Consider the following 23,752-nt stretch of genomic DNA (forward strand, 5'->3'; position numbering starts at 1 on the left):
TGTGTGTTCTTTCTCAGAGCCCAATAGAATATTAGTTTTCTCCATTTGACTGATTTTCCTGGTTATTTCAAATCCCCCATCATATTTGTTTAATAAAAAGGCACAGAAAAAGAAGGAGGACAAGATCACAGGCCCCTAAGACCCAGTTACGCAGACAGAGCTCAGGACACTTAGTACTGTTTAATTGTTGGCACTGTATACCTCAGAAATGGCACGAAAAACTGGTGTTTCTTTACTTATATCCATTGCTTGTTAATGAACTAAATTTATAACTCCTTGCATTTGAATATATGATGGGGGACAAACTACCTCAGGCCATTGCTGCTATAACTGGTAGAGGAGAAAATAATGTCCATGAAGGTATGGGAGAAAAAGAGTCATTTCAATTTTGTTTCTTTTTTATTAAGAATGATTCCTTGCTAGCAGAATAAAGGTATCTATTGAAAAGCTGTGTTTAGATGTGTATTTTCCTGACACAGATAACTTACATATAAATGAATTGCCAAAGTTTCTTAGATTGATTACATTGAGTACATTGAAAACCCGAGGCTACTTTTCATGTTGCTCCTGTTGGTGCCTTTCATGTACTTTTTAAGGACCATGGAGTAGAGGGGCAATTATGGTCCTACATATGCCACAGGTGGGGCCAGCTAGATTTCCCAAACAGATCTGCACACTTTGTGTTTTTGTTTGAGCTGGGATGAGGGGAAAGTAGGAAAAAGTTTCTGAATCAAAGTTTCCTTTCAGATGTTATGAGCACTTTTGTTGTGAGCTGGTAGAAACAGCAGGGGATTGGGGCAGGGGAGAAAAGTGGCAAAAACTGGGAGGAAATGGGACAGGTGAATGGGTTTTGCTTGGTGTTTTTCTCTGGAAGGGGGCAAAAGAGGCTTCAGATGAAGTTGGGTAAATGGTTTAAGTGTGTCAGGGGGTAGGGGTGGAGCATCTTTATTTTCTTCAGCTTCCCACAAGATTGTCCAAAGACAGTTTATCTTGCGAGTGGATAAAGGTGACAGTAATAGTTGACGGGTTCTCGCTCTTAAAGTAAGACTTGCATGGACCAAAGTACAGTCAGCCTCTGGGGTCAAGATCACCTCCAATTCACGAGAGGATGAGGCAAGACGAGGGTAAACTTTCCTTACTAAAAGGGTAACCACATTATGGACAAGCATTCATACTTCCCTGTGCTAAAAGCTTACCCAGACAACTTGGAAACCTGTTGTAGGTCAAAAAGACTAGTCTGGGCCTTGCCTTTCCATAGACAAAGAGAGTTTGCTAACATAGCTTCCCTGGAAAGTACATGATATAAATAAATAGTGTAGCAAGACCTTACTCAGAAGTTGTAAGGACTGAGTTTAAAGGTGGCACAGGAGCTACTGATTCACTCCCTTCTACATGTATAAATGGAGGAAGGGAATTATTTCAGCCCCGAAGCACCTGCCCAGGGATCCTTGCAGAACTCTGCCTTGGTGTCAAACTTACCACTCAGGGACAGCCAACCAGTGACATCGAGTAAGAAACAGCTAATGCAAGACCTTGGAAATACATTTTGTTTGCCAATTAACAATCATTGTATTATTCTTTTTCACTGGTGGAGCCACAGTTTTTAAATGTTTGATTGCAGAAAACTTTCAGAGCCAAAGTGATCAGAGTATGAGATGCAACATCGCTCTCTTTCTTTGGGCATTCAAGGGCAAGATGTTTAACCTCCTGTAACATTGGCAGAAGTGAAATGGCAGCTTCTTCCTTGGGAGACATTTATACTAAATATGGATGAGTATAAGTTCTTAGCATGGTAATTGGCCCATGCCAGACATTCTAATAGATATAAAGCATTAAAATTATTGAGTTAGTGGTAGGCATTCAATACAAAAGAAAGCCAAATATTCAACTGTATATTTTGGGTTTCATATGAGATTTTTCAATGTAACTGAAAAGAAAAAACTTTCATGTTGCCTGTGGCTAATCTCATCCATCATTAGATGTCATGTACAAGTTAGATAACATGTCACCTATGGAGAAAGTGCAGTTAAACATTGTTATCCATGAATTGTGCATCCAAAGATTTTAGCAAGTGTAAATTAAAATATTTAGGAAAAAATAGCTATGCTGAACATTGCAAATTTTGTTTTCCTGCCATTATTACCTAAAAAGTGAATAGCAATATACATGTTGTTATAAATACATAGCACCTATGATATGTTAGGTATTTTAGGCAGTATAAAGATCATGTAAAATATATGGAAGCTTTATATAACTTATATGCAAACATAATACTGTTTGCATAAGGTATTCAATTATTTATGAATTTTTGGTGTCTGTGAGGGCTCCTGAAAACAGATGCTTTGTAGATACTTGGAGAAGACTCTATAGTATTGAGGACTGTATCTGGGATATGCAGTTTGTAAAATGGACTCTTGGAAGGTAATTGCATATGTCACTAATTATCACTTCCCTTATGGAGATATTTACTATTCTCAGAAATATGGGCTGAATGCTGCCTGCCCAATATTGTGTACAAGTGGAATCTCTAGGGCTTTGAGAGCCTTGGTTGGTTTAATTGGAAGTGGTGCTCTTTGGGGATTCCATCACATTCTCCAGAACTTGCCTTTTCCCAGATCCAGCCTTGCTTTCATTTTCCTCTGGCAATTGTATAAATAATGCAGAGGTCTCACTGCAGAGAAGTAGCAATGAGACCCAGATGTCAAGATCGGAAAACACAGCAGCTCAAAGCTGGCAAAGCAGAGCAGTAAACACAATCAGACCTAGGTGAGCCTCGGGAGCTGGAGAAACGCTAAAGGAAGTATTTGAACAGGGCTAACCTCATGAAGATGGAGGCCCAATTAGCTTGCAGAGAAACCAGACTTGGAGCAAGAGAGGAAGAAGGATGGGAAGAAGTGTGCAGAGCATAGCAATGGGAGCCTGACCAAATTCTTTGCTGCACAAGGAATGACAGAGCTCACATTTTCATGAATTAAATTAACCTTGCAATTAAGCTCAGACAAAACCCAAACTTTCTTTCTCCAGATACTCTTCTCTGTTGACTTCAGCTATGTCCTTGCTATGATTTTTGTTTGGTCTCCGTTCTGGGATCCAGTCTTAAGCTCTCAACCTTTCTATGTGGTCCTGGTTTTCCTCCTCACTCAAATACTTTAGAACATCCTTCACCACCTCCAGGAAACCATCCTGATACCATAGAATGGCACATAAATTCACTAATAACCAGACTACTGCCCATGTCTCTAGCTTTCTAAAATTCAGTCTTTATTCACATTCTGTTTATTCTGAATTATTGCAGTTCCTCAAAGGCATCACACATTCTTCCCCATTCTCCATTTACTTGGTAAGACTCACCTGATGTTGTAGCATGCCCCTGTGTCTTGCAGGACCACCATAATGCACTCCTGCTGAGGTGACACTCATGAATGACATATAAAACATTCCTCTCTGAAAGTAGGAAATATGGTGTTAGTTTGATTTTCGGAGTTAACTTTATCTTTACCTTAGCTTTTCCCTCTGGCTACCATGTTTGTTAGCTTTTGGAATCATCCCCACTAAACAGCTTCTGGATGGATCAACATAGAAAGGAAGAAATGGTGTTTGTGTATTAAGGCAAATTTGGATTCAAATATTCACTCACATTCTCAATAATTGAAACTTGAGAAAGTTATGTGTTTGAAATTCAGTGTTCTTATTTAAAATGGAGATAATGACGCCTATGTCATCATAGGATACTCACTGTTATAATCATCATGAGATGATTATTGTTATAACTTCATAACAACATTTACAAATTTTTAGCACATGACTATACAATTAAATGTTCTATAACATCCATTTTGTATAATTTCTTAACAAGCCAGCTGACTCCTCATATATGTTGGATAAATTAACTATTTATTATTGTTACTGTGGAAGGCAACACTGAGTTATATTAAAAATTTTAATTTTTTTCCTGCCACATAGCAGGCAAGCATTTTTTGGGGGGGTCAAATACATTGACGAGTGAGATAAGGTTGTTCATTGATCTATGGGTATTGTGGTCTCCAAACTGGGCATAGAGACTACTATTCTGGCAAATAATTTTACTGGAAGAAAACAAATGTATCAAATCTTCAAGTAGAAAAGAAAAAGCTTTCCTCAACTGAAATAAGTTGATAATTTGCCTTGTAATTGCCCCCTGCAATTTGAAGAAGCACATGTTTCTTATAATTAACAGTCATTTATTTTTAGGGATGTCATTTGTGCAGCAAGCAGAACAATGTCTCCATTTCTTTCCTCCCGAATCCTCGGAGGCCACTGGAATCCTAGGGCTTAGCAGTGTTCATTCCCACAGGTGAATAGGTCTGTAATTTGTCATTTACCTCAGCTTTCAGAGTCTGTAAGGATCAGGAAGGAAAAAATAACAGCTTTTATCTCTATCTGAATCCAGCATTTAAGGAGCTCCTGTCACCGAACAGCCTTCTGGCTTTATTGAGAAATCTGTTGCTAAGACACAGACTTAATTTGTTTGCACACTTTTCATAAGAATGGTGCATGTTTATTCACACAGAAAAACCAAGATGTAAGAGATAAAGGTTGGTGGAAAGTTCACGGTAGTAGACGATTAGACCTTAAACTGTTATTCTGTTGGCTCCTTTAGAAAAGAGGTTTTTTAGACTATGATCTTGGTACTAGGACCATCAGCTTCACATGGGAGCTTATTAAAAAGACGAATTCCTTAGTCTCTCTCAGACTTACTTGAATCTCAGAATTGCTGGAGCAGGGCTCCAATGTCTGTTTTGCCAAGTCCTCCATGTTTTTTCTGATGCATGTTGGTATCTGAGACCTATTGTCCTGTAACATAGGCTGGAACATTGTCTCTATCTCATCCATCAATAGAACATAAAAACAGAAAGATGGTTTGAAAGAAGATGCTTGTTTTTTAAGGTTCCTCACAACTCATTCATGTACTGCCCTAATATGAACATAATGTAGAAAATAAGTGCATACTCTGCCCAAGAAGGAAACAGTTCATAAAATAAAAGAATCATAAAGGTTTGTTAACAAATCCTATGAAACCCAGAAAATACATGCAGGAATACAGCCCTATGCTGCATTACTCATGAGGGCAGACCATACTGTTAGATTTGAGCTGACATCACTGATAAAAGTCTATCATAATCTATAGCTATTTCGTTAGCCTGAATAACTGGTTATGAATTCACAAGCTTAACCCAGTGATTCTCAGCCTTCCTAATGCTGCAACCCTTTAATACACTTCTTCATGCTATGGTGACCCCCAACAATAAAATTATTTTTGTTGCTACTTTATAATTGTAAATATACAGTTATGAATTGTCATGTAAATATCTGATATGTAAGCCCTATGGGGCTGTGACCAACAGATTGAGAACCACCGGCTTAATCAGTTATTTGGCTGACACCTTTGCTCAATAGTCACTCATATTTAGTTAGGGAGTGATGTTTGATCTTCTTCAGCACAGGGAGAAGTGAAAGCTTGTGAGATAGAATCTGTACTGCAATTATCCTGTGACACCTATGCCTACCATCTGTCTATAATAGGAGATATTTACTAAAGTACTAACAATGCACCAGTGAAGAGGACATATTTATTAAACTCCGAAGCCATTCCTCAATAAAGGCCAGGTCTAGCTTGTAGCAGATGCCACTATTGATGTAGGTCTTTGGTTTGAATAGAATATGAAAAAATAAAGTAGAAGAGTAAAGGAATGGACTTATCCATCAAATGCAACATACGTGTACAAGCCATCAAACATTCTTTACTCAATACTTCCCATATCTAAATGAATACTGATCTTCTATATTTCCTTTGCCTATGGTTTGTCCTTATACACATTTTACAGTTTTACTTTTATTTTTTTGAACAGGATCTTATATAATAGCCAAGTCTAACCTCAAACTCTCTATATGACTGAGAAAAAGCCCTGTACTGATGATTCTCTTGGCTCTACCTACCAAATGCTAAGACTATAGGTGTGTGTCACTTTGGCTCTTAATCTATGACAATGGAGTTAAAAACTTGTCTATTTATCTAATCTGGCATTGTCTTTTAGTAAACATTTAATGATTCACTTCATGTATGTGTTGGAACTGAAATTTACCACTATGCTCAATATTTCATATTTGTTTCATGTATTAGTATAGATTTCGATTCTGTTTGATATGGCAAAGACTTTTGAGAGAACAGTATATATCTTTGATTTTTATTTACACATCTTCAAATAATTCAGTGTTCACCACATTCTGCCATCTTAATAAATCAGAGTCTACCTTCAGTTAATATGTTACCTCATGTACACTCTACCAACCTTATACAAGTATACTGGTAATTTATTTTTCTTGTATTTTATGATATTGTGCTGTCACACTTACTTGCACATATGCTGCAGCTATTCTCCACATTGTTAGTCTGTGCATTGGAATGTCATTTACATATTACAAGAATTAAAATAAGAAAAACATTTTCTTTACCATTGCATGTTCTTTTTTTCTTGGTTCTTCTCCAGTAAATTGACTGATAGAGTCTGCAATGGAAGACCACAATGATTTTTGACTCTAAGTACTTCTGTGTCAGGAAAATGATAGGTACTTGGACTCTTGGAGGCCACAGTTTTTATTCTCTAATGACCTTTTCCTGTGTGGTCAATAAGGCTAATGAGAATAAATAATAAGAATAATGAGAATAATAAGGCTCTTACATAAAAGTGAAGAAGCATAGGAAGAAGCAAAGCATAATTTGACCAGAATACTAGATACTAACAAATTCAATACACTGGAACTCTCTAGGTAGAGAACTAGTTGTATTGGGGTCTAATCCACCACTTGGCTGGACCTGCAGGGTGTAGTCTCCCAAGTAGCACTTCTGGGTTGTTATGGAACAGTACCTACTGTGTGTATTATATTCATCTGTTTCTATATGAATGCTTTATGGAAATCTTATTTCTGCATCCAAACAAGGGAGAAGAATTTTCCTATCTTTTTTTCTTCCTTTTTTTTTTTTTTTTTTTTTTGATGGAGGATGTTCATATGACATCTAGAAAGTATAATGAAGACTGAAACTCTTACAGGGTAGAATTTTTGATGCATCTTCTGTAAGGAAGGAGCTTTGTATACTTTGCTTGTCATATGGTAGAAAGAATGTTCATTTTGAATCAAATAACAAATTATTGTAACACTTAACTCCTTGAGATAACATGACCCCCAGGCTTGGTAGCTTAAACAAAGGCTGTATTTTAAAGTTAATGATTTTGACTAAGATTCATCTATGTCAACTGGATGATTCTCCTGGTTTGATGAGGGTGGCCAATAAAGAAACATATTCAACCACGTGACAGCAGTAGAATGCAGGAATTGTGGAAGTCCTTCTATGTGAGGTTGAGGAGAATTTGGTATCTTTTAGATTTCATAATTTGTTCTTATTAACATATTTTACAGGATTCTGTCTCTGACAATTTTCTTGTGACTTGCCAAGAAAACATGTAAAAAGAATGTATTTCCCTTCCATACCAGTGTCCCTGTGACTTCTTTTAATTAATATGAGCAGAAAAGCTTCAGCAGGTACAATAAGAGTGTATTCTTAGTATCGTTTGCCATTTGATACAAACTAGTATGTACCTAATTAGGGCTTCTCCTTCATCTTAAATTCTAGAGTGAAGTTATATAGTGCAGCCTCCGAGCTCATCTGTAGCATGAATTAAAAAAAAAATAAACTGAGTCTTGAAAACAATTGACTTTTAGGGGTCATTTATTTTTGACATCAGGACTTGGAGAAGAATCATGATTGTTCTTTATATAGTTGATATAGTCCCTTAAAATGCCTTTTTGTTTACTTTTCAATTTTCTAATCTTCATTTGTATTTCCTTATAACTGCTGTTGTTTCTTTTCTTTTTTTTTTTTTTTTCTTGGCTGTGATTCTATGTCCTTCCAGTCATAAGGGATTTTTTTTTTCAGAAGAGCTAATGATGACATGCATTTCTTCACATTCTATTGTCCCATAAGAGCCTTGCAATCTACTTTCTTCTCTGAGAGCTTTTACAATGCAGCTGTTCCAGAATTACCATGAATCCCACATGGCTGAGTAAACAGCATCTTTCTGACAACTTTGACATTTCAAACATATAAGGGAGCAGTGCACTAGCCTGGATTTATTTTCTCTTTCTGTTGCTTATTGTAGGTCTTCTGTGATTTCCATGGTCACTCCCAAAAGAAGAATGTATTCCTTTATGGTTGCAGCATAAAGGAAACTTTGTGGCAAGCAGGCTGCACTGTGGGTGAATCTGCCCTCTTGGAGGATGTCAGCTACAGGGTAAGACACTCTATGGTATAATATGGTATATTATGACCAGAACATTACTGTGAGTACATATTATCACTCATCTTTGTTTCTAGATAGAAGCTTTACCACTGAACCATATCTTTAGTTTCCAGTAACCCCTTTTTTTCTTAACATAATCATGTTATTATACCCGTACAGTTATAATATAAGCAGAAAAGATATTTCTGTATCTTTCCTACAATTGTTTTGAATAATGTCACACTATCTGGTAACTTTATTTCTTATCTTCTCTATGGCCCAGGGACTTGGTGACAAGAAGCCTTATTTTAATGTCTGGCTTTATAATTGTTAACTGTGTGAATTATCATTCTGCCACCTCTAAAATAAAGACAGTATAAATACTGTTTCTTTTACAAAGATTATAGGATGATCCTGAATACAAAAGAACCTTAAGCAAATATGAAGGGGTGAGTGCACCCAGACCCTCATCAACTCTCATCGTTCTCCATGATCACTCTTTGAAAAGCAGAACAGTTATCCTATTCATTCAACTGAATGTTATATTACATGGACTCTGGTAGTATAGACTCTCCATTCAATTACAACAAAATGGAAGTTAAGTAGGACCATTCCATGTGAGGATAATATAACTTCTTATGAGACATAAGTAGGAGATGAAATTTGCAAAGTTGTCCAAATGCAAAATAAAGACTAGCCTTGATTTCAGATTTATGAAGAAAAGAAATACAATTGTGATGTATCAAGTTCTGCTAAATCTTTTTTTCTAAGTATGATAATTTACTCTATACAAAGTAAGTTAATTTCTAAGGCTAATGATGGAATTAATGGAGAAATAAAAGCCCATCAAACTAAATAGGAGTAGCAGTCAATGAACTTAATTTTAGTACTAGGAGGTTGAAGTTGAAGGATGCTTAGTTGTAGACCATCTTGCTATATATAGCAAGACCCAGTCTGAAACAAATCAAAATAAAACAAACAAATAAAAACAAACAAACAAAACATTTACAGAGATAAGCCACCAGAAGCCTAACTGCATTATATTACTTAGGTGACATTCACCTGGGAAGCTCATGCCAAACTTTAACAAATAACCTCATGTATAATGCATGTGCATATAAAATATATCATTCAAACTTACATAGAATTGGTTTGGCTTTTATTGTGTCTTTTCTTAGAAAAGATAACAATATTCATGGACAGTTCTCTACATGGAAAACTGAGAAGAAACAACCTAAGAGCTCTCTGTATAAAGAGAATATGAGGCTGAGCAGATTCTGGGCATCATGGTTGTCTTAGTTCCTTCTCTTTCACTAAGATACCCCAACCAAAGCAAAATTGGGGACGTGGTTTGTATAGCTCATCCTTTAAGGGATAATTTGTCATAACAAGGAAGTCAAGGGAATAGAGGTTAAAATTCTGGCAACATCACAACCATAGTCAGGAGGCAGAGAGAGAAAGATACATACTTAGCTCAGTTTATTTTATACAGTCCAGGATCTCAGCCCAACTGATGGTGCTGCTCAAAGTTAGTCTGCCCACATCAACTAATTACTAATCAAGAGAATTCCCTGCAAACATGAAGGAATGCTATAAAAGTCCATATGCAGCTCATTCTGTAGCTCATCAAACTGACAATTGAGATTAGCTATCTGAATGACCAATTGCACAGGGGCCTCTTATATTCTGTATATTACTTTTACTGCATGATGATCTTATTTATGTTATATTATATTAGTTTATTAATGCACCAAACATTTCAAGCTCACTTCTGTGTCAAGTAAGGCAAAAGGCATGACAAGGGAGAGAGACAGACAACAGTTTCTGCCTCTGAGAACAAGTTAAGGAGTGTTTTATAGCAATATTGTTAAAATATTAGCCCATCTGCACATTGACAGTCATCTATGTGATACCTTATTTTAGGTGGTCAGTTGCCAGAATCTCAATTTTTCTCCCTTATAAAATGATAAAGTCAGGGTTTGTAAAAAATGTATAAAATTGAGTTTGATGATACTCTGGAGTTCTGCAAGGGTTATTCATGGCTATTAAGCAATGGATGTAAGAGGAACATGAGTAATATTGAGCTTCTTCCCACACCTTCAACACTTACAGCCTCACTTTGCAGGTCCTGCTCAACAGTTGAATCCTTCCACCATTGGTATTTTATATCTAAGAAACCATGATCTATAATGAATGAATTTGACTGTGGTGTTTAGTCAAAAATTTGTTTTGCATAGGTGCAAGTTGATTTTTCAGAATCAAGACGATGTGTTCACTTTGTCACAAAGAGATGGAGACCTTGGTGAGACCCTTTATGCAAGACATGTTTGTAGTCCTCTCAGTTGCCAGGAGTCACAGCCTTGAGAGAATATTTACATATCAGACAGAACAACTCCATCAGAAGAATTCTGTCCTTTAATATCAGTGTCAAAATAATAAACACATTTTACACACACACTCAAAATATTTATTCAATTTTATTTATCAACCATACCGGTACTTCTGGTCATTCTTCAAAACACAATTATGAAAAAGGACAAAATTTACAAAAGATGTAATTTTAAATATCTGTAAACTGACCAGATACAGATGGAGAAATAGTGAGTCTTGAAAACTGCTAGAGTTTTGTGCAGGAACACCTCAAATGGGTGTTCTACTTAATGAGATTTCCTTAACCATGTTGAAATTACTCAAGATATACAACTTAGAGGGAGGCATAGTAATGAACATGCTTCGTCATAGTAGAGCTGAGGTAGGAATATGGAGAGTTTAAGATTCTATGAGTTACATAGTGAGACCCTATGTCAAAGCAAAGGAAAACAATGAGCAGCTTTTAAAAATGTCACCAAGTATCGAGGGAGACAAGGTCCCAACCAGACATTTCTTGCCACTAAATGAAGCCTCCAAATCTGGAATGAGATACATCTAATTGAGTTTTTGGGCAAAGAGTTCTCATGAAAGTCCCCAAACAACCCAGATTAATGCCAGGGTTATTGGTTGCTCTCCACAATCTGATGGTAAGGCTCTATTGCTGAAGACAACACCTAAACGATTCATTGAGCATGAAGATTTTGACATGAGGCCTAAATAGAACCTTCACTTCTACAGGCTAGTGGCCACAGTACTAGAAGGTCCTCAGAACTCTACCAAAAAAAAAAAAAAACCCACCAAACCAGCTAAAATTCCTTCAATCTCAATGGTAACCTGCCTACTAGAGTGGCATAAAAATTGTGGGAGTAATCATTCACTATCTGTTTGAAATTAAGGCCACTCTATGAAATTGAGCTCATGGCTGACACCTCACAGGTGCCCGAGTATCTGTGGCTAGATTCACCATGAACCTAATGGAAACCAAATAATACTGTTCTGCTAAAGGAACATAACAATAAAATGACTCTCAATGACATTCTCTTATATTCATAGATTAATGTCTTGTTCAGCCACCATCAGAAAGCTTCCTTTTGTAGTACATGGGAACAAATACATAGTCACACCATTGGACAATATGAAGAGAGTTAGAGACTCTGAAACACTAAATCCTAAATGAGATGTCTTCAACAATTATCTACTCAGGGCTCAGGGAATTCTTTGGAAGAGGAAGTGGAAAGATGGTAAGAGCCAGTGGGAATGGAAGACACCATGGAAACAGGGGCTTCTAGACAAAACTGCTATATTAACTTATAAAGACTGTAGCATCACCCAAAGGCCTGAAGAAATCTAAGCCAAATGGAAGTGCCAGTACTTAGAGGGGAACTGGATACAAGCCCCTATCCCTAACCCAAAGCTATCTCAATTGATAATTACTCACAAAGAGAAAAATTAATTTTAACCAATAGAATCTTACCGGAATCAATATAAACTACACTTAAGGGCAGGTAAATCATGTCAAGAAGTAGATGGCTAAACAAAAAATGAAATTAATGATATTTTAGGAAGATTTTTGTTGTATAATGCTATGTGAATTTTTTTTAACTTTAAGGTCTTTTGCTTATAAAGTATGGTTTCTAATTTATTTTTATGAGTTATTGTATATAAGAATTGTGTGTCTTTTGTGGTGTTTTTGTCCTTTTTTGTGCGTTTTCTTTCTGTTTTTGTTTGTTTTGGTTTCTTTTTCTTATTTTGATTTTATTTTGTTTTATTTTATTGTAGTTTATTTTGTCACCTTAGATGCTTGTTTGCTTCCTTTCCTAATAAGAATGAGAAAGGAGGTGGATTTGGTTGGGTGATGAGTTGGGGAGTATGTAGAAGGGGTTGGGACAGGGAAAAACCATAATTAGGATATAGTGTATGAAAAAAAACTATTTTAAAATGTAAAAAGGCCAAGATAAGAACAAAAATATTTTTTCTCTTACACCTATATGCACATACTCAGCGATACATAAAAACAGAGAAATAGGATGGATAAAAAATGTCACAAGAATGCAGGGCAGTGGTGACACACACCTTTAATCCCAGTACTTTGGGGGCAGAGGCAGGTGGATTTCTGAATTCAAGGCCAGCCTGGTCTACAGAGTGACCAGGACAGGACAGCCAGGGCTACACAGAGAAACCCTGTCTCAAAAAACCAAAAACCAAACCAAAACAAAACAAAAAGTCACAAGGCCTAGATATAAGAACAAGAAAAAAAAACTAATATATGGCTTCTACATAATCTCATGTTATTGGAAAATATGTATATGTGAAGAGAAAACCTCAGAGCTAATTAAACAAGAAAAACCTCAATGATTTGAAAATTGGCCACAAATTGTCCTCTAAGTTCACTTATAATCAATCACAAAAAAGGAAGCTGCACAGACTCAGGATGTTTGAGGGCAAGTTTTATCCACATTATTAGCTAGTCACCATGTTGAGCAGATACTGAGAAGTACCAAATTTAAATACATATTTTAATAACTCACACTGTGGCACATATCACAATAAAAGTAAGGAGATTCTACAGATTAATCTAAAAAAGAAGTAAAATTCTAAAAAGATAGAAAATACAGGATGTAGAAAAGGTACAAAGTAAAATTTGTGATGTTCAGTTTTCTTCTAAAAGCTATAAACATAATGAAAATGAAGAATTCATGTAAACTTTATTTAGGAGACATTGCAGACAATAGAAATTGACTCTGAGAACACCGCAGTTAACGTATATTCAAACAGTTATATTTAAAAATTACTGTTAAAAGTGATGATGATGACTTTGCATATAGGCAATTGGTAGAAAATTGGAAACAAAAATAAAAATAAATGAGAAAAGAGAAGGGGGATTCTTTTCCAGTTGAACTGTCTAGTCCAAATTTGATATGTGGGCTTCAGCCTTGTCTTATTGTATCTTGTTTTGTCCTGTTTGGGTGTAGTCTCTTGGAGGCCAGATCTTTTCTGAAGAGGAAACAAATGGGGAGTGGATATGGTATAGAAGGAGATGTATGTGGGAGAACTAGAAGAACTAGTGGGAGGGAAACTAGTTGGGATGTATTGTAGAAAAGAAAAATCTAGTTTCCAAAAAAGTACTATAATTACAGCAAAAAAAAAAATAGGTTGACAAATTTATCATCAGAATTGAAATTCTAGTTGAAAGAATCAATAAACTTTATGACATAGTCAAAATTATTCACTTCAAGCAACAGAGAAAATTATATGAGAAAAGAAGACAAACATTGAGATGTACACAATAGCATCAAAATTAAACAATTTATGTGCAAGAATGATCTAAAAGAAAAGAATCTGATAAATATATGAAGAAGTAAAGGTAAATGACAAAGAAAATGTTTTTAAGAAGTAGACAAATGATAACCTATTACAAAAGAAATAGCAAAAGAGCAAGTATAAGTCTAAAATTGTGAGTGCTAACACTAAACATGAATGGACAAGACATTTCATTCAAAAGACAATGACTCTAACATTCAACTAAAAATCCTCAATTCTATGCTGTTTGTGAGAGATTAAGTACTTCCAGAAGGATTAAAGTGAAAGTTGGGAAGAAATATACCAGGTAAGACATCCCTATACCAGAGACCAGTGATTATATTGAGATAAGAAAGAATGCATTTTTGGTGGCCAAAATATTTTTTGACAAGAAGGTAATTTATCATTCTCAAAAGAATATCTGAGAACATAACTATGATGCATCATGAAGAGATGGGTTAAAATTTGATGCTAAAGCTTGGCTAGTTCACTACTCTTCTCTCAGGGAATGATACATTAAATAAAAAGAAAACAGAAAGTCAGTAAGGTTGAGACTACGTTGTGTGACCACACATACATGACATCTGCCCCTCAAAGAGTGCACACTAATTCTGAATGCACACCAAGATAAGGTGCTCATGATAAGAATGTGATAGTTGAAAAAAACTTAAGGACATTATTTAAAAAACAATCAAGTAAACAAATAAGCAAACAAGAACTCGAAACCTTATAAAAGTATTTACATGCAGCAGCAGAGTGTATTACAAATAAAGTTTGCAAGGAACTCAATGTCCCTGAGCGTTTGGATGTTATACCATTCCCTTATCATTACTTTGTGGCTAAAGAAGAAATTGGAGAAATTAGAAAATATTTTTACCTGAGTAACAAAACATAATACATCAGAATTTTTGGCATATAGCTGTGTCATTAAGAGAGATAAATAGATTACTTCAGATGATTCTGTTAGCAAGGTCAATCTCACATTAGTCATCTAATCTTGTACATTTGAAATTAAGTAGAAAGAAGAAAAAATATTGGGGTTTAATGATGGTTCAGTGGTTAAGAGCATATACTGCTATTGAAGATGAGCCAGTTTGATTCCTAATACCCATTCCAGGCAGCTCACAGACTGGAACTTTAACTTTAGCTCCAGACTGTGCTTCAGCCAGATGTACGAGGAAAAGAAAAAGATAAATTACCAGTCAGGAATGAAAGAGTAAGCTTCTCTGCAGAACCTAAAAATTATATGTGTATTTTGCTGTTGTTATTATTAATAAACTATGCGTCAAATGTATAAATTATTTGCAGGATATAAACTATGAAATTTGGCTCAAAGAGACAGAAAATCTAAGTGTATTTCAAGAAAATAAATTGAATTACAAATCAAAATACATCCCATAAATACCTATACCCAAATAACGTTGTAGGTGGATTTAAGCTGACTCTCAAGACATAGATAATCTTCAGTATAAAAAAAGTATTTTCACTCAGAAAATAGAGGAGGAATATTTGCTATTCCTTTATGAAGCCATGGTAAAGCCATGAAAAGCCATCAGAAGGAGGGATAGTGACAGCTCAATGATTTTTGGAAATGCCTATGTAAAACTATTTTTCAAAAATATCAACTCAATCCAAAAGCATGTAAAACATTCCTCACTGTGATAAAATAGGACTTTAGCTCATGAAGGCAAAATTAAATATTTAAAAATAAAATGCTATCGTATTTCTTTCAGTTACAGAGTTGACAAAGACTCCATCCTCTCAACATATACTGAAAAAGAATTTGACAAAAACCCTCATTTAAAATGAAACCTTATAACTGATAATGAAAACGTGAAGTTTTCAACCTAAAATCAGGTAGCTAAAATAACCTAGGACAGGCATCAGTGAGGTGGCTCAGCTGGTTGGTACAGGACAGTGCTTCTGAGTGGGAAGACTTGAGACCCTCCTGGTAGAAAGAACCAACTGTGCCAGGCTCTCCTATTTCCCTGGGTATTTTAGCACCCTTTCCCGCACAAATGTAAAAGAAGTTTTAAGTATGATCAGTAGTATCATATTTAATGGCAAAAGTATGAGTACTTCCCCATAAAAAGTAGGAACAGAACAGGATTGTTTGTGTTTGCCACTTCTGTTCAAGATTGTGTTAGATATTCTAGCAATCACAACACAAGCAAATTATTGAAGAGAATCATTTAGAACAGAAGCAAAACTTTTATGAACTGATGGGGTGGTACTTTTATGTATTAAATTCCTAAGGAATCCTCAAACATAAACTATTGAAAATAGTATTCATGTTTAGCAATGGAGCAAGATATGCGATCAATATAAAATTTGGTGTGTTAGCTCTATATGAGCCAGAAATAATCCTGAAATAAATTCCATTTGCAATAATAATAAAACCAAGATAACTTGTAGCAGATTTAATAGAGAAAAGTAAATATATTAAAACTGCTAAAACAGTGATAGCAATTGAAGGAGTCCCAAATAAATTGAAGTTACAAATTATGTTACAAATACAAATTAATGTATTGAAAGATCCAATATTTTTGAAGTGGAATTTTCTCTAGACTTTCTATAGAGTCAACACAATTTCTATCAAAATCTCAGCAGGCCTTTGTATTGATATTGACAAGCCAATCTTAAACACAAGAGAGCCAGAATAGCTCAAGCAATTTTGAGAGAGAAAAGTCTTAGTAGATTATTTATATGATTTCAAATTTTAAGAGAAACCTGCAGAGTTCAAGAAAACATTCTCTTTCCATGCTGATCAAAGCTTTCCACTTATGACTGCCTTTTGCCTAAGAAACCTTGTACATGGCGTTGAGCACATTGGTTTATAAAGTGGATATGAAAGCTGAACACTTAATGATAATAATCTATAAATTATTTTGAAACAATTCGTTAGTATATACATTATTTTAGATTAGTTAAATGCAATTATAAAAATTCACGCTTATGAGATAGATATCTTAAACTTTTCCAGCTTTATTCTTTTATTTTTGCTTTTATAACCTCATCATTTCTTTCTTCTCTTTCCTCTTCCCATGCCCTTTCATACACCCCTCCTGCCTTCTTTGAAGTTAATCACTTCCTCTTTCATTAACTGTTGTTGCATGCATATACGTACATGTGTTCGTGTGTGTGTGTGTGTGTGTGTGTGTGTGTGTGTGTGTGTGTGTGTACCTAAATATAGCCTATTCGGTCTGTGTGTTTTAAGGGTGGACATCTGTGATTTGATAACAAAATGTCTGGGGAAGATATTCTCTCATTCTCAGAATTCCTTAGTTGTCTGTGGTTATTTGTAGGTTGAGGCATTGGCATTTTTCGCACAACCACTTTGGTGTTATTTTGATGTTATAATTGTTCAGTTCATGTTTAGCATCCATATTGGTGAGTCTTTACAGGTGAGTTTCTGACATCACTAGGAGACAAGGTCTCATCGCTAGCTACCTAATCCTTTGGCTCTCTTGCAATCTTTCTGCTCTATCTTCTGCAATGTTTCCTGAGCCTCAGAAACATGAGTTACTCATAGATAAATCTTCTTGGACAAGGCTTCACAGCTGCACTTTATTTGGCTACAGTTTTCTGTAATAGTCCCTGTCTGTTGCAAAGAGAACATTGATGAGGGATAAGGACTATATCTATGGGTATAAAAATGAATATTTTGATTGCAGTTTGGATCATAGTGATTTATTAAAGGTTGCAAGTTTCTCATCCAAGATCTATAATTTCATTAGTTTTTGGTACTTGGTTAGGTTTCCAGGATCCAGCATAATTTCCCTCTTCTTGAGTAGGTCTTAAGTCTATTTAGGAAACTTTTCATTACTGCCAACATATGCCTTGCAGTTTTAGAGCAATCACACCCTTGTGGGTTCATAGGGACCATAGCTGGGTAGACTAGTATATGCTTCTTTCTTTTGGAAGCCTGCATGGCACTTTCTAGTTCCATGAAAGCTAGTCCTAAGGAGGAGATATTCAGGTCAGTTCCAGCTCAGGAGTCTCTGGACTCTATGTCTGAATTATATGTTGTTTTCAGGAATAAGGACTTACTTTCCCTTTCTGAGGGGAAACAAAGAGTGACAGCAACAGACTATAATGTTTTAGAATTATCTTGGCAACTTTGACCAACAACTCAAAAGAGGTCTTCTCATACCTGATGCTAGGATTTTTATTAGTTGGTGTTTAGGGGCTTAGGGGAAGCATTGTCAGTCCATATGAGAAAAATTAATTTAAACTGTATATATACAGACGTATGAGTATTGTGGGTTTTGTTGTTGTTTTTAGACAGACAGTTAATAGTATAATTCCTTAAGAATTTTCAGACATCCTTACAGTTGTTTCATTGTATCTTTTTGTTGGGTAATTATTTTCCTTCTTCTCTCTAATTAGAGTCCCCCTTTCCCATTTCTCTGATCAGATTGCTTGTAGTCTGTTTCTTCCCTCTCTATTGCTTCCACACCCTCACTACCCTGGCAATAGTCGCTTTTGATTTCTCTGGTTTCTCAGTCACTCCAGGATGTATACTTACATCTGAGAATTTGGAGCTAGGAGGATTTGATGAAAGATAAGCAAAATTTGTATATTGGGGTCTGAGTTAGCTTACTCAATATTATCTTTCTGGTCTCATCTTGTAATGTGCGGAGTTCCTAATCTCATTTTTCTTTACAGCTGGATAGTATTTCGTAGTGTATGTGAACCACATTTTCATCATCCATTCTTTGGTTGTAGAGCACTTAGGTTGTTTCCATTTTCTATCTATTCTCAGTAGAAAAGCAATGAACATGGCTGAGCAAGGATATGTGGAGTAAAATGTTTAGTCCTTTGGACATATATTAAGGAGTGATAGAGCTGGGGCATAGGGTAAAATAATTTTACCACTTGGAGAATTCTCCACAATGATTTTTATAGTGCTTGTGTTTCTTTACAATCCCACCAACACTGAAAGAGGATGGTTTTTTTTTTTTTTTTTTTTTTTTTTTTTTTTCCTCCAGATCCCTCTCAAAGTTTGTTGTAGGTTGTTTTGTTGAATTTTGCCATTCTGGCTGACTCAATGTTTGTGTGATGTAATTGCCAGGAATGAGGAACTTTTTTGAGATATTTTTTTTTCTTCACTTGAGAAATCTTTATTCAGATCCTGGGCCCATGTTTTCAAACTAGTCATTATTTTTATTCTTTGTGTTTTGAGTTCCTTATATAGTCTGGATTTTAATACTCTGACAGAGATAAAACTGGCAAACAATATTTCCTGTTCTGTGGACTTCCTCTTCACCTGGTTGTTACTATAGCTTCATAGAAATGGTTTTAGTTTTTATGGCATCCCAATTTTTAATTGATGGTCTTAATTTTGTGGCAAACATGGTCCTACTCAGGAAATATTTTTCTATATATCTATCATATAGGGCAGTGCCTATGATTTCTTCTAGAAATCTTAGTGTTTCAAATTTCATATTTAGGTCTTTGATCCACTTGGAGTCAATTGTTGTGCAAGGTGATAGGTATGGGTCTCATTTTAATCTTCTGCAAGTCGATATCTTGATTTCCCAGCCCCATTTGTTGAAGATGATTTCCCCCGCATCTGTTTTTGAATTTTTTGTCAAATATTAGGTGCCTGAAGTTATGTGTACTCATGTTTAGATTTTTTATTTTGTTCCATTGGCTTGCATGTGTGTTTTTGTATCTGTACCATATTATTTTATTATTGTTGCCCTATCATATTTCATAATATTTGGAATGACAATACCTCAGGCATCCAGCATCATTCTTTGTTTGGGCATCCTGGGTCTTTGTAGTTCCATATTATAAATATATTCCATTTTAAATATAAAATATTAGTACTATATTTTATATTTCTATGAAAAATGTTTTGGATTTTCCCAATGTGGGGGTTGTATCATTAAGTTATTTATTTGCAATCTTCCTAATTTTTCTGCAATATAGGCACTTAGACTTTTAAGTTTCCCACATGCAACTGCTCTCAATATGTTCTAGAGGTTTAACTGTGTTATGTTTTTATTTTCATTTATTTCCAAGAATTTTTTATTTCTTCTTGATTTATTCTTTGACCCATATATTACTTAGTAATGAGTTATTTAATTTTCATGAGTTTGCGTATTTTTTGCTATTAATTGTAAGTTTTATTGCATTGTAAGTTTTATTACATTGCTGTCTAACAGGATACAGTAATGGGTATCTTTTTTGAATGGGTCTGAGAATATGGTTTACTTTAGAAAATCCTTGATGCACCAGAAATAGAATGTCTGTATTCTTTGGTTATTAGGGCAAATATTCTGAATATATCTGCTAAATTCATTTGAAATATGATGTCAATTAATTCTAATGTTTGTCTTTGTTTTTTGTGTAGATGGCCTGTCTATTGGAGAAAGTGGGGTATTTAAATCACCTACTATTAATGGACTGTTGTTAATAAATCTATAAAACATTTTAAAAGAAAATATACCAGAGTTTAGTAAATGCATGTGTAGTATAGTAATATCTTATTGGCTAACTGTTCATTTGATTATAATGAAATAACTTTCTCTCTTCTGATTAATTTTTCTTTGAAGCATATTGTGTCAGGTATTGCGGTAATGATGCATTCTTACTTCATCATCTTACTCGACTAAATTTATTTTGTCCTTCCTTTTACTCTAAGGCTCTACTTATTATGTGTTTCATGTAAATAATGGATTTTATTTCTTGGTCTATTCAGCCATCTAGTTTTTTGATAGAATTGAGGCCACTGATATTTACATGTATTATTAAAATGTGTGTTTAAATTGTTTTCATTGTGCAGCTGATTTTTAGTGTTGTTTGTTTTCTCAATGGAACTTTAGGTTTTAATAATGATGGCTTGTGTTTCTTTCCATGGTCTCTCTATCATGCTAACTCTTTTTTAAAACCCAAAATAATGCTTCCTGTACTTTCTTCAGGTTTTGTTGGTTGGGTAGAATTTGCTTACATTTCAAATGATATTCCTTTTCCAGGTTACCTTTCTACAAACTCCATATCCCATCCCCCTCTCTTTTTCCTCTTTGCCTCTATGAGGGTGCTCTTCTACCCATTAACCCATTCCCATCTTGCTGCTCTAACATCTTCCTATGTTGGGGCATTGAGACTCTACAGGACCAAGGGCCTCCCCTCCAACTGATATCAGATAAAGCCATCCTCTGCTACAAATATATATATATATATATATATATATATATATATATATATATATATATATATCTGGAGCCATGTCTCCCTCCATGTATACTTTTTGTTTGATGGTTTAGACCCTAGTGGTTTATACCCCTGAGCCATTGGTGTACTGTTTAGGAAATTGTCCCCTGTGTCTATGTGTTTGAGGCTCTTCTCCACTTTCTCTTCTATTAGATTTGGTATAGCCAGTTTTATGTGGAGGTCCTTGATCTACTTCGACTTGAGCTTTGTATGAGGAGATAAGAATGGATCAATTTGCATTTTTCTATATGCTGACTCCCAGTTGAACCAACACCATTTGTTGAAAACGCTGTTTCTCGCCCCTCCTCCCCCCGGATGGTTTGGGCTTCTTTGTCAAACATAAAGTGACCATAGGTATGTTAGTTTATTTCTAGGTCTTCAATTCTATTCCATTGATCTTCCTGTCTGTTTCTGTACCAATACCATGCAGTTTTAATCACTATTGTTGTGTAGTACAAATTGAGGTCAGGCATGGCGATTCCCCCAGAAGTTTTTTTTCTTGTTGAGAATGATTTTTGCTATCCTGGGTTTTTGTTATTCCAGATGAATTTGAGAATTGCTCTTTGTATCTCTGTGAAGAACTGGGTTGAAATTTTGATGGAAATTCCATTGAAACTGTAGGTTGCTTTTGGGAAGATGGCCATTTTTACTATGTTAATCCTGCCAATCCATAAGCATGGGAGATCTTTTCATATTGTGGATCTTCTATTTCTTTCTTCAGAGACGTGAAGTTCTTGTCATACAGGTCTTTCACTTGCTTGGATTGAGTCACACCAAGATATTTTATATTATTTGTAACTATTGTGAAGGTTGTTGTTTTCCTAATTTCTCCCTCATACCATTTATCCTTTGTGTAGAGGAAGGCTACTGATTTGTTTGAGTTAATTTTATATCAAGTCACTTTGCTGAAGTTGTTTATCAGTTGGAGGAGCTCACTGGTAGAATGGGGGTGGCTTATGTATACTATCATATCTTCTGCAAGTAGTGATATCTTGACTTCCTCCTTTCCAGTTTGCATCCCTTTGATCGCATTTTATTGCCTAATTGCTCTGGCTAGAATTTGGAGTATTGTATTGAATAAATAGGGTGAGAGTGGGCAGCCTTGTCTTGTCTCTGATTTTAGTGGGATTGCTTCAAGTTTTTCTCCATTTAGTTGATGTTGGTTATTGGTTTGCTGTATATTGCTTTCACTATGTTTAGGTATGGACCCTGAATTCCTGATCTCTCCAATACTTTTAACATGGAGGGGTGTTGTATTTTGTCAAAGGCTTTTTTAGCATCTAATGGCTCAGCCATTAAAGCTAAGTTCACAATCAAAAATATAAGAGTTTAATAGAACTTTTTAAGGTTTTATATCATGGAATTATTTTCTTTCTCAAATTATGGCAGATACTTTTGCTCATTATATCAGGTTAGGCTGTCTGAAACAGTCTGTTAGGACTTTGAATGCATAGCTCCAGCCTCTTTTTTCTTTCAAAGTTTTTATTGAGAAATCAGCTGTTATTTCGATAGTTTATGTTTTATATGTGACTTATACCTTTTCTTTTGCAGCTTTCAACATACATTCTTTATTATTTATACCTGCTGTTTTAAGTAAAATATGCTGTGATCATTTTCTTTTCTGAAATTGTCTATTTCGGTGTTCTGTATTCATCCTGAATCTGTGTCAGTACATCTTCCTTAGTTTTCTTCTATGATTTTGATTAAGATCTGGTCTATGCCATTGAGCTGAAATATTTCTTCCTCTTTTGTGCTTATAATTTGAAATTTTGGTTGTTCATGGTTTCACTCATTTCTTCTATGTAACTCCTGTGCTTCCTTAAAATTGTTTATATTGCTTATTTATTTAATCTAGCTTTTACATTTTGTCTTTGAGCCACAATATTTTATCTTCTGACTGATTATTTCTACTTGTAAGGCTTTCCTTTGAGTTTTCTCATTGAGTTACTGGTTTTTTTTTTTTTTTTTTCAACTTTATCTTCACTTAAGATTGAATGTTCTTCAATTTTTTTTATCTTGTTACTGAATTTTCTTCTCAAATCTTGGATTGTCTTTATCATAACTACCAGTCCTGTGTTTGTGTCTTTTCAGTCATTTATTTTTTTAAACTTCTTTATCTTTAATTTCATTGAGCTGTCTCTTTGTGTCTCCTTTAAACTTCTTGAATTTTTTAACCAAATTTAGTACTGTTCTTTTAAATTCTGTGTGTTCTATACTTCATCAAAGTAAATCTCATTGACAGACATTTTACAAGACAGTTATTTTGTGGGGGCAAAGATACTGACTGGAATTTTCTTATTTGTAGTAGTTTGAATGAGAATGGCCCCAATAGGCTTCTATATTTGAATGCTTAGTCACCAGGTAATGGAACATTTTGGGAAGAATTAGAAGGTATGAACTTGTTGGAGTGGGTGTGGCCTTTATGAAGGAGGTATGATACTAGAGCTGTGATTTGAGGTTTAAAGAGACCACACCAGACCCTGTTCTATCTCTGCCTGCTGTTCAAAGATCAGTATGAAAAGCTCTCAATGATTGCTCCAGTGCCA

At 35.1% G+C, this 23,752-nt stretch overlaps 1 protein-coding gene across 2 annotated transcripts in view; it reads left to right on the forward strand.

The window, feature by feature from the left end:
- Window positions 1-23,752, forward strand: part of Agbl1 (AGBL carboxypeptidase 1) — a 788,584-nt gene that overhangs the window by 431,265 nt on the left and 333,567 nt on the right. For both annotated transcript variants that reach the window (XM_076936072.1, XM_076936077.1), the window contains exon 20: window positions 8,196-8,327. In XM_076936072.1, the coding sequence (XP_076792187.1) occupies window positions 8,196-8,327 (132 nt within the window). The remainder of the gene's footprint in view (window positions 1-8,195; window positions 8,328-23,752) is intronic.

Source organism: Arvicanthis niloticus, chromosome 1, assembly GCF_011762505.2.
Source record: "Arvicanthis niloticus isolate mArvNil1 chromosome 1, mArvNil1.pat.X, whole genome shotgun sequence".
Lineage (NCBI taxonomy): Eukaryota > Metazoa > Chordata > Mammalia > Rodentia > Muridae > Arvicanthis > Arvicanthis niloticus.